Source organism: Adiantum capillus-veneris, chromosome 11 (assembly GCF_014529385.1).
Source record: "Adiantum capillus-veneris isolate H3 chromosome 11, ASM1452938v2, whole genome shotgun sequence".
NCBI lineage: Eukaryota > Viridiplantae > Streptophyta > Polypodiopsida > Polypodiales > Pteridaceae > Adiantum > Adiantum capillus-veneris.
In genome coordinates, this window is record NC_140941.1 from 133,365,422 (window position 1) to 133,381,943 (window position 16,522).

The window sequence follows — 16,522 nt, forward strand, 5'->3', positions numbered from 1 at the left end:
CACTTGTTCCCAGGATTGCGATTGTCTCTTCTTCGAAGGGAGGTGGTTAAGGGTCCAAGGTGAGATGAGACCAATCTAGCTTAGCTCTTGCATGGAGTCCTTTGGATTTTTGCAGATCGTATTGGAAACGAGATGGATTTGGCTAGCCTTGGCAAGGGTCTAGCGGTTACGGTCAAATTTCTAGAAATTCTAGAAGAGGTCTAGTTGCATAAGAATGGGAACAGGGATAGGGAACGGGTTGTCGGGGTCGGCATAAGTGAGGGAACGGGTTAGTGCAAAAAAGGCAAAGAGACGGACAAGTTTTAAGTTACACATGTGTCACTTATAAAGAGCAACATCATAGACACAAAATTATATTGCGCAGACAACACCAATGAACTGATTAGCAAAATTTACGAATCAAGTGTAGATGGTGCAATGATGGATACCAATGAGATGCACATTGTGTCCAGAGCATACATGATAGATAGATGGTGATGAGAGGTAGACATAGGTAAATACATGGACTAAAAGGTCAGAGGTAGGGAGAGTTAGGAAAAGGGAAGCACAACACAGGAGGAGTAGGTGACGGAGGCTCCTCATCACTATCTTGATCTCGATCTCGATCTCAATCACAATCTTGATCTCGCTCTCAAAAACCATCATAATCACGTTAGCCTTGCCAAGAATAGGCGGCTTGGGTGTTAAGCGAAAAGCAGGGAACTTTTGAACTCCAAAAATAGCCTATAAATAGGATCGTTAACTCCGTGCCAATCATTGGCCAAAGTTAACCGAAATACATGCGCAAGACACAAATAACATACATGAGGAGAAAATAATGTTGGGTTTTTTAATTTTATGAAAGGCGATGGAAAATGGCCTTTTCGAAGATTTGTAACTCAGAAACGAAAGAAAATTGAATTAACGTGTGAGGTATCAAACGTTTATCGTTGGAAACTTAACAACTACAGTGAGACACTTTACAAACAAAATCATGATCCTTTTCTCAGAATCTAGCCTACAATTTCAAATAGTTGTAAAGTGGCCTACAAGTACATTAATCCATTCAACAGAGTACCAGACGAGCATCAAAATGATAGAACAGAAAACGCTCAAAGAGGCAAACTTTTCTACTAACAAAACAAACATTTTGCTCATACAAAACTTATCCAAATTTTTACTGCAAAGTGCTTGAAACCTTCCCGGAAAACAGGTGTTCAACAAGGTGGAAAACTTTAGGAAATTTTTTCATCCCAACAAACTTTGCCTATGGACTCTAGGCATCCTAAAACATGACTTGAAACACTAACTCCATGAAGAAATTACAAAAATGAATAATCATACTGGTCTATTACAGCTATTCCTACATGTAATGCAAAGAGAGATGAGATTCCTCTTGTTGTGTTGATTGCAGAGTGTGAGGAGAATTTTCCATCTCTTAGATGTGACAAGAAATAGTCTTTGTGTTTGATTTTATATTTTATTAGCTAGGGGGTTTGCAATACGCCAAGTATGAATGGATATCATATGTATGAAGAGGAAATGGAAGAAAGTACAATAAATAATAAATAAACAAATAAATAATTGCATATATTTGGTCATTTACGCTCGTGATATCTCTTGTTGACCATGCAAGCACGGGTTTTCTTGTCATTATTTTTTGGAGTTCTGGAATTTCTTGCTTTGAGCCTCCCTTTTGGTATTTCCAGCTTTAACTGTTTGGTTTGTTGGTTCCTTTTGGTTTTAAGGATAATCTTATTACTAAATTTTTTGTTTTAATTTGATACTGGCAGATATATGGTACTGGATCTGACACCGGTGAGACGGTTGCGACTGTGCTGCTGTTTTTTGATCAGCAACGGTTTGTTTTTAATGTTGGAGAGGTTTGCATCTTTATATCAAATTCACTTACAATGCAAGGGTCTTTCCTTTTATCTCACAGACATTTCTAAATCTGAAAGGGACGTCTACAAAGGGTGTAGACATTTAGGCATCCGTTTCCCTTGGAAAGTGAGATTGTGTGAGGGTGTATCGTGTGTAGGTTGTGTCTTTGTCTAGCTCTCTGCATGTTGTCTTTTATTGGAGAAGTTTAGATTGAAGGGTGTACTATTGTGTCGGGCTAGCTTGGCCTGTCAATTTTTTTTTTAATGTGCTTTCATAGATCCTTTAGTGATCTTAAAATCAGAGTTGGTCTATGAATCATCCTAAAAAGAAATGATGCTTTAAAGGAAATCACTTCTTTAAAAAGATGAGTAGCAAAGATGAAGGCTTCATTATGGCTGAGTCTTCCTTGCATCTCTAGAGCCATTATGTAAATTCAGGACGCAAAACTTTGTATTAATGTATGCTTGTGTCTCTGTGTGCGGTAATATATGTTGATACCTAGTTTAAAACCCGATATTGGGAACTGATGATGTTAGTGCATGATTTTTTGTATGATGGAGTGTTGGCTATATTGCCTTGTGGATGACTGTGTGAGTACAGAACTTACACTTGAATTAAACGTATATCTGGGCTCATGCTGCATTCACCTAGGTAGATGACTATTAAGGCACAAATGTTTATAAAAATTAGACTGTAGGGTGCTTGCATGAATCCTAGCGACTCTTTCCAAGAGCTCCTATTGGATAATGTTAGAAGGTTTCCAGATGTATAAACGTCCTTACTACAAATGCTTAGACATGCACATGATTTAAGGCTTGAGCAGCAGGATGGAGGACTAATCATATGTGCATTATTATTTACGTTTAAATACGTTTTTGTTTGTTTGTTTGTTTTTTTGGGTTAAAGTACGGTTGAACATGTGATTTTAGACATTTGACTTATTCAAACTGCAGACAGTCTTGGAGAAACTAGTTTAGGGCAGGGATTTCACCTATACACACAATTACGGGATATCAAAACTTGTGGATCTACACTTCAAGTTTTTTCAATTTCTGGTTCTTTGAACAACAAGGCAGAAAGGATCAATGCAATTAAAACATGTTTTAGAAATTTTCATTCATATAATGAAGTTACTAGCCACTTGAGATGCCAATCAGCTTAAACTAGAAGGAAAGTCTCTCAGTAGACATGCGGTGTGGCTCTAGCTAAATAGTCCTCACCTTGTTTATTCGGGTTCAATAAAACTTGAGCTATTGAAAAGATAAGTGAGGGACCAGGACACGTTGGGGCTCTGCATGGGTTTGAAGCCCCAGACAGGAAGCTTTAATTGATATTTGAAAATGCCTGTAGACAGCAGGAAAACAGAAGCATGCAAGGATTTCTGTTGTTTCTGGTTTTGGTGAAAGCACAACCTTGGGTTGTATCGGTTGTTTTGCACTCTTCTTTGAGTTTTTAGCTTGTTACCATATTTAATAAAGATAATTGGATTTTAATGCTTACGATGTTACTAAACTGATATTTCAGGGGCTACAACGATTTTGTACAGAATATCGAATTAAGCTATCCAAGGTGGTATATCTTGCTTGTATTGAGACGATATCTGATTAGAGTTTGTTTCTTTAGTTTTAGTTTTCAGTCGTATGCTTTGATTTGGTGGCGCTCTTGCTCCCCTCAGTGTGTTGGTTTGCCAACAGAAGTGCCTCCTTTTCGAAAGCTAAACAGAGGTGGACACTCTGTCCCTTCCACTTTTTGGAGCCAGGTGCCTTCCTCGTTTTTTTACTGATCGGCTCAAGAATGAAGGTTCATCGCACGTGGCCAACATTATGAATGGAGGCATTCATAACTTCGATTACACAAAAGAAGGCTTTGATTGAGGGTACCTTGTGGACATGCTTGTGCCTTCTACATAGCCTAGGTGAGTCTGGAAGAGCATAGGCAATTTTAGTCGGGCATCTTTTGTGAGCATGCTTGGAACAACATGACGGAATGGATCCATTAGTTGGTTCCCAACCATGCATAGCTCTCTTTTCCTTGAAGATAGAAAGGTGTTGTTACATATTCGTGGCCATCTGCTACGTCATCATGTGGATTAGAGCATGCAAATACCACGTCTCTGCGATCGGGTCAACAGATATTGTTGCACACATATGTGTTACAGTTTTGTGCTACCCTTTACCGAAGGTAAGATGTGAATAATCACTTTGGGGCTATGATACCTACGGAGGGGGCCCGGCAGCCATTAGAGCAAGTGGCCAAAGGAGCCTCATCTGATTTCTGGAGTCACTTTGCATCAGCCCTCTCTCCCTCCCATCACCCCACAACCGATCCCTAGGCTCCAATCCTTACTAGAACTGGTCGGCATTCAGCTGGTCTTATTGCTTTTTGACAAGCTATCATAGGTGATCTCCTCTCAGTTATAGGCGCCCAGAACAGCACATTCATCTGTGCTTTACTCAGCCCCATCATTAGCCTTTATAGGCTGTGTTTTTGTGGCCATTCCAAGGCATTCATCAATTTGTGTAATTGCAGCCCTCTGACATCCTCATTGGATCAGCCACTTCAACCATAGATCTACCTCTGACGCATCTATTTCTCTTTCCATTTGTCGAGCTAAAATTATCGCCGATGGAAATGGCTCAAAATCCCACCCTTTTGTAATGGAACTCAACCATGGTAGTTGTGGAAGGGAGGAGGACCCTTTTGGAGCAGTGAAAGTAGGTGGATGATTGCTCTTACACAGTACGAGAAGGTGTGTTTGGTGTTGTACACGTCTCCGAACGATTGAGAAAGAAAATGAAATGTTATATTAATGCCTTCAAAAGGCCAAAATGACCTATGAGACCAAAAAGTTACAACACGGTGAATCTGATACAATGTCTGAAAAAAGTTACAACACGGTGAATCTGATACAATGTCTGAGTACCAAAAATAAAAAGAAAAGGTACAGAAATGGAACTGTGTGGGATCTGAGTAGGGGAGTGGATGAAAGCTAATATAACACACTGTGGGTATGTGTGTGGTACAAGATGAGCAGGGTGTACAATCCTCAAAAGAGCTAAATCACAAGAGATCCATCATCGGTCGGTGGCGGATCTCATCAATCTCCTCCATGGTCAGTAGTTTGACCGTGCGGTGTGCATGTCGGGCCAAAGTGGCCCGAATCCTCTGATGCAGCCTCCGGCGATGCTGTGTAGTCCTCCACAGTTTTAAGGTTGGCGGAACATTCTGAAGAGAGACCTCATAGATCTATCAGGACGACTCTTGAATTCCAGATCTCTTATTCCAGAGAAAGCGAGTGTACTTCCATGTGTTGCTATGTGCTCAGAGAAGCCTTTGTCTAGGCTTTGGAAAAGGGGGCGCTTCTGTTAGAGGGTGGCGGCCTAGCTCAACATGGAGGAGCATAAATATTGCGAGAAATTATTTGGGAATTCTTGGGCTCATGTGCACCTGAAAGCACAAATCAGTCGACTTGTTTGAGGTTAGGGAAGGGTGAGGCTAGCAGATCATTTCCTATTGAGTTTGCGGTCTTGTATGAGAGGCTCCTCAGAATAAGTTTCCTGGTTTAATATTTCATGAGCAATATTCTGTGAATCTTTCGCTTGCTCCTATCAGGTTTGCAATTGACATGGATTAGTGATTTCGCATGTTTGTTGTCATTATGTAAGTAATTCACACTGGTAAAAGTGACAGAACACATGCTAGATGCTGTTAAGTCTATGAAGATTATGTACTTATACATAATGAGCAGCTTAATAATTAATAGAGCGTTATTTAAAACATTTTTACTGTTACTGTGAGATTACTTTCACTCTTTGCCACATTTTGTCCCAACAAGGAACTATCTGTTTACTAGCTCTTTTAAGAACCGAGGGCCTTTAAATATGACCCATGGGCTCTCACTCTAACAATCTACCCATAGGAGATGCAAAGTAGAGCCATGGGAGTTGTACCATGTTGAAGTGATATAAAGAAATATTGACCACTTCTGTCTTGTGTGTCATGCATCTCTTCCAGTTCAGTGTTATTTGAAGTGCTTAAAGTTGTTTAGTCTGTTCTTTTCCGTTGGCACATGGTTCCCTTCCCTGGTATAATGGTATCAGAGCTTTAGGCGTGTGCTTTTTGGAAAGCATACCGGTCCTACCTAAGAGTAGACAGAGCAAGTTGGCGCTTCCAAAGTTTACACGAAATTTTATAAAGAATCTTTGTGTTCGATCTTGGACTTACTAGCCACTCCCACCCCTAGTCCATCGCGCATCGAACGCGCTCCCGTCTTCATTGCTCTGTCTGACTGGGCATAAGCCATAAAAAACCCAAGACCACATGGCATTCATGTATTTGGCAGGGTACGTGCAGTTTCTTTTCGACAAGCCCAGGTGGTACCTCTGCACCAGAAAGTACAAGAGCTTCCAACCGGCAACCTTCCCAGCCGTCTGTTCCGATCAAGGGAGTCTTCAAGAATATGGTGCAGCCATTTGACCCTGATCCAATGCAATCGTCGTTGCCCCCACCACCACCGCCACTAGGCTACAATGTTTGGAGGCTGTATGGATACCCGTATTATCCGTACCCGGGATATGTGCCTAACCAATGGAAAGATTGCAAGGATGACGGCACGACAGTCAGATTTTTCACCTTTTCCAGGGTGAAAGATTGGAAGAAAGAATTGCAGTTCCTATATCAATTCAACAACATCTATGCTTTGGGGAATTATATAGAAGAATCCAAGATTTCTCGAGCAGCGGGATTTCTTATAGATAATGCTATGCAGTGGTGAAGTTCAATCGCGACAGAATCGCATGCTCCAAGGACCTGGCAAGCTTTCAAGACAATATTTGTAGGTTGCTATATGACCTCTCTCTTTGAAGTCCGGATCTTCTTAGAATGGGGCAACTTGAAAATGCTTGCCACAGAGACCATGGACAACTATAACCAAAGGTTTCTTGACGTTACCTCCCAGTGGCCTTCTTTAAGTTCATTCCCTTGGAGGACCAGTGTGAGCGATACTCCATTGAACTACCATCACCATTGCAAGAATATTGTCTGTCCAAGTAAGTCTCAACCATGCAAGAGCTTATGGACCATGCTGCGGGCGGGTACAAACTGATGAAGGGAAAGCTGGAGCTTACCACAGAAGCAACTCCGGCCTTTAACCAGAACTCTCGGCAACAACGAATAAATTCTCGGGAGTCTCGTGAAACCCAACCTCAAAGGCCTCGTCTGACACAGCGTCAATGAGAAACCCTTTTACAAGAAGGCCAATGCTTTGAATGTTTTCAAAGAGGGCATAGGTTCACTACATGTCCTCAGCGAGCCTCAACGTCTTTAGAGCAACCTTTTGCTCCCACAATAGAAAGATCCCCAGGGCCACCTCTTGCTAAGATATTTATGTATGGCATACGCCTTGAAAAAACAAATGAATTGTGTCGAGCATATGGCAAAGTCAACGGCAAGCCCTAGTTTTCTTTGATCCAGGAGCTACCGAAAACTTTATCCATCCAGAATTTCTGAAGCAAATGGACTTTGATTATGGTCCATAGGGTGGCGAAATTGAAGTTGAGTTAGCCACTGGTTAGACCCAGAAGGTGGTACGTCTCATTGGTGCTCTTCCAATGACCATCCAAGGATATCAAGGAAAAGCCGATTTCCACATTATGAACTTGGGCAATTGCGATGTTCTCTTGGGCATACCTTGGCACGACAAGGATGATGCGACTCTCTAGATCCGGAACCGAACCATGCAAAAGGACAAAGCCAATCTTCCTCAAAGTTCGGCTGTCCAAACAAAAACCTGAATGAATTATCTAGTTGTTTTATATACTTTTGAACTCTGTTTGAGGAAGTATTGTTTGAAATGGATGGTATGTGTTTTAAGCCTGTCTTGATGCGGATTTGGAATGCTTGACTTTGGTTATAATACTAGTTTCAATGCTTGGTGATTTACTCCCGGGTGGAGTAGTGAGAAATGTTGTTTTGGTATTGTCTGAACCTTGGAACGACGCAGACATCTTGGTGATTTACTCTCGGGTGGTGTAGTGGGAAATGTTGTTTTGCTACTGTCTGAACCTTGGAACGACGTAGAGGGGATGTCTGGGGAGCGTTTCGTTGTATGATGGAAAACCTTCGAAGGACGTAGAAGGGATGTCTGGGGAGCGTTTGGTTGTATGCTTGAAACCTCCAAGCGACGCAGGCTACAGTCTGGGGAGCATTTGGTTGTATCAGTCCTCAGAGCTCATGTCCCGGATCTTTTTAGGTTATTTGGAAGGGGAGTGACGAGGTAGTCGTTGAGTAGCTTCATACCGTAGGCCGTCTGTCTCGAGGCGTTGTTCTTTGTGTCTTGTAACATGCATATGTGAGCATTTGTGTTGCATTGTGATGTGCCAACCATTGCATATTCCTAATTAGATGAGATTGCCTTGGTATGTAATTTTAGTGCATGAAGACACCCGTAGAGATTAGCATGGTCTGGATGTGATGGCTAATTTTGTTACGCCAAAATATCAAGAGCTCCGTTTTGGAATGAAAATATACTCCTTATTGGATGAGATTTTCTAGAAAGCCAACGACCTATGAATCTAGAGCTCCAAGTTGAAATGAGAAAACTGATTGTCCCTCAGAATGACCCTCATAATTTGTTGAGCTAACTTTGAGTTGTTTTGTAGATATGCCGTAATTGTGGACGATTACTTTCTTTCAAGAAGGAGGGATGTCACAAACTGCTTATGTGTCAAGCCACTGACGAACGGAGCCAACCTGTAGATCCCGGTTGAGGGGCCTAAACCCTAAGAAGAAGCAGCAGCAAAAGAAGTTTTCACCAACTTACAAGTCCTCGCTGAGTGGGCCTAACTTTAAAGGAGTTCCCACCAACTTATGGGACCTCGTCTGATGGGCCCCAGGTGATCCAAAGACAGTTAAGTAAAGCAAGACCTTCATACAAATAACCCTTGCGTGAAGAACTGCTGATGTGGCACCATGTACGGAACTGCCCGTAATTTTCGTTGGTTTGTTGATGTGGCATATTGTACGGATTGCCGCGCTTTACGTGGATGACGTAGCAGATGTACGGATTTTCGTGAAACGCATTGGCAGCTTTTGGCGCCAATGCTTTTGGGACTAGATGCTTTTCGAACTTGAAGCTTTTCATGTAAACTGCTTTTAGAGTCCCAGGGCCTTTAAATGTGACCCATGGGAGCTCACTTTGGTAGTCTACCTGGGGGAGATGCAGAGCAAAGCCACGGGAGTTGTACCACGTCGAAGCTATAAAGAAAATACCGAAAGGGGGGCCAACGTTTGGGGCCAGTGTTCTCTTGTGGTGGAACTTTGCCACTCCCCATTTCGTATGTTGTGCATCTCTTTCAATTCAGTGTTATTTGAAGTGCTTAAATTTGTTCAATCTATTCTTTTCCATTGGCACGTGGTGCCCGTCCCCGTTACATGCAATGTGTGACTCAGGATTATGGCAAGCACCACATGCTTTAGTTACATGGGGATGTTGAGGATGCCAAACATGTTTATCAAGAGCTCCAACTCTTGGCTTACACACGTTTATTGTCTGAACGTGAATTGACAACTCTTTGCTAGGCTCGTGTATGTTTGCAGCATAATGATAAACGCAAAGTAGATAAATGGCAAACTCACGCTCGAAGTCAGTGTTTGTGGATAAGGGATGTGCCTCAAAACATTTTTTTAAGCACCTACGCCACTCAAGGGCTTCTCAAACCATCAAGAGGGTTATGCTCCGATCAGGCTCTTGGATAGCCTCAAAACGTGAGCTTGCTGATGCCATGGCTTCCCACTTTGGGAATGTCTTTGCTGCTCTGGCTCATGCTAAAATTCTTCATGCATGTGAATTTTTGTTATCTATGTTGCATTCAATTCTCTTGCCTCAAGATGCTCTAGCAATGGAGGTGGATTTCATTGAAAATGAATTGCACTCAACGTTATTTGCTTTCGGCCGATGGCGTTCCCGTGGTTGGGATGGACGCACTATGGAATTTTTTATCTCCTTTTGGGAGCGATTAAAAGAGCCTTTACTCTTCATGATGATTGCTGCGCGGTCTAATCAAAATTTGCCATTATCGTGGAAAGAGGGCTTGCTGAAATTGTTTTTTAAACAAGCGCTTTGTGAGCAATCCTCTCATTGGCCGCCGATTACACCTATGTCGGTTATATTCAAAATCTTAGCTAAAATGATTGTACATCGTATTTAAGAAGCCTCTTATTGAGGGTATCCTTTCGGCTCGACGCCAAATCTTGGATAATTTGGCTAATATAATGTTTAGATTGGAATGTGCTAAATGAACCCAACAGGATGTATGTAAGGATTCTAGGTACTAATCCTTAATTAAGTACTTAAACTCATGATTAAGACTTAAGAAACTGGACTGAACTCAAAGAAAGACTCAAAAGACTTTGTGTTTGATTGATTGATGACTGCTTGGTACTGAGTACAATAGGCTCCTTATATAGGAGACGAATAGACACAAATGAAAAGACACTGTCTCATGGTGAAGAGACATGACTTTAGACGTAAAGACATATCCTTTCGGCGAAGAGCTGCAACCATTGGGCGAAGAGTTGCACCCGTAGAGCGAAGGGGTGTGACCAGTCGTCGAAGGAGTGTGGCTTTTGGCGAAGAGGCACATCTCTTGGGCGAAGGGGTGTGACCATCCAAGCGCAGTGGTCCTCCTTGGCATGGCACTTCGCGTATTTGCAACTAGGAGTGTATGTAATAGTGCAACATAGTCACAATCGTGACATTCCCTCCCTCTTTAAATAAAACCCAGGGTAGTTGTAGAAACTCTGGGAGAAAGAAATGTATCGTTCTTGTGCTTCTGCATCCAAAGCTCTTTCTGTTAAGTCTCATTCTTCAAGTTTGAAGAATTATCATTCACCATAGCATCTGGTATCTGTTTAGAGACAAAGACTATATTCTGCAAGGGCGGTGACGAGGCGAATTTTCTTGCCTGGATCACGGCGAAAGAAGGGTTATGTGCTTGTTGGTTGTCACATAAGAACTGGAATCTTCTGAATCTTCAGCTTTCTCAGCGGGTATTAAGGCTTCCAATTGACAAGGGGGAGGTTGAGGAAGTTGTTGCCTCTTAGACCTTTGAAGGATCCTCTTGCACAAGGAAAGGATCAATAAATCTTCAACTTTACCACCATCAGATAAGAAAGACTTAAATGTAGGACATGGCTCGCGAGGGGGAACTTGTCCAGCGTCGCAGCATTCGCGACCGAGTACTCGACTAGGGTCGGATATATGTGCCACTAAGTAAGCCCATCTTGATATCACTGATGATCCTTTGGAAGCTTCATATTGCTGCTTTTGTTGCCGATGATTTCGATAAGAAGTTGGTTGCTTAGAACTGTAGCATTTCCAAGAATATTCATGCCGAGACTTTTGCTCGCACGAAGGTACTTTGCGTCTAGTTGTCTCTGAGAAACCATGCTTTGGGTGAGAAAATTTGGACTGCAAAACCTCCGATTTGGTCGGTTCAAAGCTTTGCATCTGTAACTGGTCCAAGCAATTGTTGATGCAAGCAAGACTTGCTGAGAAAGTCTGTTGCATAGCTTCCATTTGGGCTTTGAGAAGGGCAAACATCTGCGCTTGCTGATCATCTTCTCTTTGGGATGTCGACATAGAGATCTTGACCTCGTCGATAGGAGGTGTCTCCACTGGAGCGGGTGACAAAGGTGTGTAATCCGGGAACTAGGAGCTTGCTGTAAACACGCACCAGGGACTCGAGGAAGATAATGTTGTTGACTACGTCCAATTTGCACTTTGTCAGGGAGTAGGGTACCGCCTATGGATGTACTCGAAGTGTGGGAGAAGACGAGACTTGCGCGTCTGTAGATGTTCCACACCATCCACAGGATTATCGCCTTGGGAAAAGGTGCGAGCAAGGGAGAGTTGGGTGGCCTTCTGTCGGGTCAATGCCCTTTTGCATGAAAGGGTGCATGAAGTTCTCTGGGTCCGCCGCGCACACACATCTTTATTCTGTCTTTACTTATAGAATTGGAACAGAAAAAATTTCAAGTTACCTCATGCTCGTATGCACATGTGTACGACCTTTCTTTTGCTTCCATGCAACTCTCGGAAGGGGGGAAGAGGGTAGCGGCGAGGGTGAGAGGCTCACAACCTTCAAGTCCCGGGAAAAAATTTGCTTTGAGACCATTGTAAGGATTTTAGGTACTAATCCTTAATTAAGTACTTAAACTCATGATTAAGACTTAAGAAACTGAACTGAACTCAAAGAAAGACTCAGAAGACTTTGTGTTTGATTGATTGATGACTGCTTGGTACTGAGTACAATAGGCTCCTTATATAGGAGACGAAGAGACACAAATGAAAAGACATGTCTCATGGTGAAGAGACATGACTGCAAACGTAAAGACACATCCTTTCGGCGAAGAGCTGCAACCATTGGGCGAAGAGTTGCACCCGTAGAGCGAAGGGGTGTGACCAGTCGTCGAAGGAGTGTGGCTTTTGGCGAAGAGGCACGTCTCTTGGGCGAAGGGGTGTGACCATCCAAGCGCAGGGGTCCTCCTTGGCATGGCACTTCGCGTATCTGCAACTAGGAGTGTATGTAATACTGGAACATAGTCACAATCGTGACAATGTACTCGTGATGTAGGTAGACATTGAAAAGGTCTTTGATACAATGCACTGGTATTTCATCACTGACACAATGCTCGCCCTTGGATTCAATGTTGTATATTTCTTGTATGCTCATAGTACGTCTTCTAGCCTTCTTGATGGTGAGCTGATTGACCCTTGGCCTCTTGGATGCTCTGTCAAGCAAGGAGTTCCTTGTTGTATGCTATTGTCACTTACCCCTTGTCGTTGCATTTGGATCACTTGACTTTGCTTGGTCGTCTTCATGGGTTGCAATTACCCTTTGGGACTGACTTTATTGAGCAGGTTTATGTTGGTGACTCGTCGTTCATGCCTCGCAATAATCAGGATGATGTGCAAGAGATTATGCAGGCATTGGGTACATTTGGTCTTGCGGTAGGCCTTAAGGTCAATTTCCAAAAATCAAAACTCTTGCCACTTAATGCACATGACTGGCATCATCTTTTGTGGCCCATAGATATTCTTGATCTACATGTGGTTGTCAGACACTTGGGGTATCCTATTGGCTAGTGGGTAACCAATACTCGACAAGTGGATTGGGTTATGCAACGCCTGAATGTCAAATTGAATTATTGGAAACTGTCCACATGGCCTTTACATGTCCAGTGCATAATGATAGCATATGTTCAGTTTACTTGCCATTGCTGCATTGGCCTTGTCCTCGCCTCACGCCGCTTATGTCTGATATTTTATCTCATTTGTGGTGCACTAATTCTCGAAAGAAAAGGCTCTGGTTGTTATCAATGGAGAAACTTTGCACTCCGAAGCGTTTTGGGGATTTGAATAATTTGGACCTTCGTTGCCACGCTTTAGCAGGGAAGGCCATGTTTTTGCCTACTCTTGCATAGTAGTCTCAACCATGGACAGTCATGATTGCCCCACTATGTCAACTTGTTACTACTTCTACCTTTGGTCATTGGCAGACTTCCCTTTAGGAGAATGTGTTTGGCAAGATGGTTGGCCATATCCTTGGTTGCTCGGTCACCTCTAGTTTACTCTTTGCTTGGAAAACTGTTACGTCTCATCTTTCATGGCATGGCAAACGACAACCAGATGGGAATTCGTTGCACTTAGAAAGCATTCATTGGAGGAGGGTATCCTCTCTTACTCTTGTTGACCGGTCGCCTCGCCAGGCATACTTCCTTTCTTGCCGAGGCATACGCACGGTGGATGATGTGGTTGATACGTCTAGAAATATGCTTCTTTTTTCTCAAGCAGCTGCACGCTTTGGGTTGGGCGTCGATTATCGTCAGATTTGTAGTGCGCTTGAGCATATGTTCTCTGTTTTCTGCCCATTCTGCCACTGGCCAGTGGATGCCATATGTCGGATTGGACTTTATGGGACACTCCTCTTGCTGCCATTTCTGCCCGCAACATTTATGCGTTTCTCCGGCATGAGTCTTGTTCTCCCGGTTGGAACTCTCCTTAGTGTGCATCACATCAGCTCTTCTCGTTGTGTCAGATGTTCAGCCTATGATGAGACTGTTAGACTCTGCTTTGAGGTTGCCGCTTCACCAGGGCTTTTCTTCACCGCATATCAGCATGTGTGCACCTCCGCTTTCCCTCGGCAGTTTTCTACAAACGATTCTGGGCTTTTGACATTCTCCCAAATTCCCTTCAACAATTTGCGGTCTTCTTCACATGGATCAGATTTTCTTCACTATGGTCTTTGTGGGGCCAATGTAATTTACGCATGTTCCATGAGCATGATGCGGACCCCTTTCCTTCTTTCAGAATTTCTCTTAGGCAATCTTTACATTTTGCCTTTGATGTCGGGGACATATCCCTGGACATATCCTACAGCTCTTCTATGTTTGCTTTTAGAGCTTTCACATTACAGAACACTTCTATGTTCCTCCCTTTGTATCTCATCTTTATGGTTGGTTTTCCTCATTTTGAGGCTTCCCACTTGTAAATTAATCAAATTTACAAAAAAAAAGTGTGCGCGTGTGTGGTGTGTGCTGTATTTGGGAGCATACGTTCGTACCTAGTTCTACACCCACTATTGGGCACTGGCGACGTTAGTGGATGTCGTGGTATTTTCAGTACTATGCATGATGGACCTGATGGTTATATTGTCTTGTGGGTGACTACCATGGGTCTATACCTTGCACTTTCCTTTAAGGGTGAATCTGGGCTTATCTTGGATTTCTCTAGGTATATAGGTGGTATGTCTATTTTTGACATGTTCAGATGCATCAAAGTGCTCTTGGAAACATATACAAGCTTCTATTAAGAGTGCTCTCCTTGTTCATTCAATGTTACCTGCATTTTTAGTTTTAACCAATATAGCCTGTGATGTATTTTCTCTTTAAACCCACAGGTTTTTTGTACTTGCTTTTCTTCCTTTTTAACACTGGATTAACTGTCTATCTAAGCACCAAGAAAAACATCATATGACCAGCTAAATGTCTTTCTTTTGTTATCTGCAGATTGATCACATTTTCCTTACTCGCATTTGTGCTGAAACTGCTGGTGGACTTCCTGGTATGCTTTTAAGATGACATTAGGAGGCTGTCGATCTTTTTACTTTTTTGATCACATTCTGGTCATTGACTTTCTAAATGCAGGACTTCTCCTGACTTTGGCAGGAATCAATGAAATTGGCATGACTGTAAGTTAATCTGGTCAGTAAATGTCTGCAGAGTGTACTGACAATTGCATGTTGATTCACACGCATCTGTATCAGTTGACTGCAATGTTTGTATGTTTTGCAATAGCATGTTTGAATGATAGATTTCTTGACTTCGCCTGGCTGCCAGAAAGTGGGCTGTATATAGAGTTGGACAGACGAGGAAAGGCTTGTCATAAGAGAATTGACTACTCTAGCTTTCTTGTCTTCGCCTGGCTGCCAGAAAGTGGGCTGTACATAGAGTTGGACAGACGAGGAAAGGCTGTCATAAGAGAATTGACTACTCTAGCACGGAAGAAATGAACAGGAAGAAATTTTTGTATGATCATGTTATCTGAACTTTCTTACTTAATGAAGATTGTGACATCTTTGTATAATTTCACTTAGTCTATTGGAAAGTGCATTGTACCCAGGAGAGAAAAAGCCATCTTAAGCTAATTCACTATCTAGCACAGAAGAGATGAAGAGGAAGACATTTTTGTAACTCTAACAAATGGGTCCCCTCTTCCTCCTATGTGCCCACAACCTTGGGTTCATAGAGGGCCTTTTTGTTTGAGAGCCTTGTGAAATCCATTTGGTTTGGCACTAGCCTATTAGGTATGTTTTGGTATTGAGGTATTAGGGGTTCTTGGTGCACGGTCCGAACAGCTTGAGATCCTTCATGATGATGAGCTCGTGAGCTTTGGTGGGTAATTCAGTGCTTAGACACGATCTGTTCATGGACCTTGCTGCCATTTATGTTGTACCTTTTGCTAGGTGTGCTCCAAGATAGATGTCACAAAAATACGGAAGCGTAAACTGACTTTTAATTGTACTTCAAATACTCAAGAGAATTAGAAATGAAATGAAATGAAATGTTATATTAACGTCTTCAAAAGGCCAAAATGACCTATGAGACCAATCAGTTACAAAATAGTGAATCTAATACCATGTCTGGGTACAAAAGAACTAGAAAAGAACTAGAAAAGAACTAGAAGTGGAACAAAATACTACTACTACTACTACAATCTAAAACTACGTGGGTGTAGCAGCTGATACAATAGGTACCCGGTAAACTGGATGTAACAGTGTGTGAAACAAAGATGGAAGAAATGGTGAGGATCCATCCTCATCTGCACTCTGGATGTCGAGAGAGTATGGCTCGAATCTTCTGTTGTAGTCTCCGTCGATGCTGTGTAGCTCCTCTCCTCAGTCGCGGTCGTCTGTATCTCTGTAGCTCCAATGCTCGGTCGATGAGAGTGCCAGTAGAGAGAGAGAGAGAGAGAGAGAGAGAGAGAGAGAGAGAGAGAGAGAGAGAGAGAGAGAGAGAGAGAGAGAGAGAGAGAAAGCTTGACACTTCATGAGATTATCTTTATTACTAAGGGAGAATCTTTACAAGCACAAAAACGGGG

General features: G+C 42.5%; 1 protein-coding gene across 3 annotated transcripts in view; it reads left to right on the forward strand.

Moving 5' to 3' along the window:
- Positions 1–16,522, forward strand: part of LOC147448039 (tRNAse Z TRZ4, mitochondrial-like) — a 146,677-nt gene that overhangs the window by 51,330 nt on the left and 78,825 nt on the right. For all 3 annotated transcript variants that reach the window (XM_086523932.1, XM_086523931.1, XM_086523933.1), the window contains 4 exons: positions 1,773–1,862; positions 3,388–3,432; positions 14,932–14,986; positions 15,070–15,113. In XM_086523932.1, coding sequence (XP_086380058.1) covers positions 1,773–1,862; positions 3,388–3,432; positions 14,932–14,986; positions 15,070–15,113 — 234 coding nt within the window. The remainder of the gene's footprint in view (positions 1–1,772; positions 1,863–3,387; positions 3,433–14,931; positions 14,987–15,069; positions 15,114–16,522) is intronic.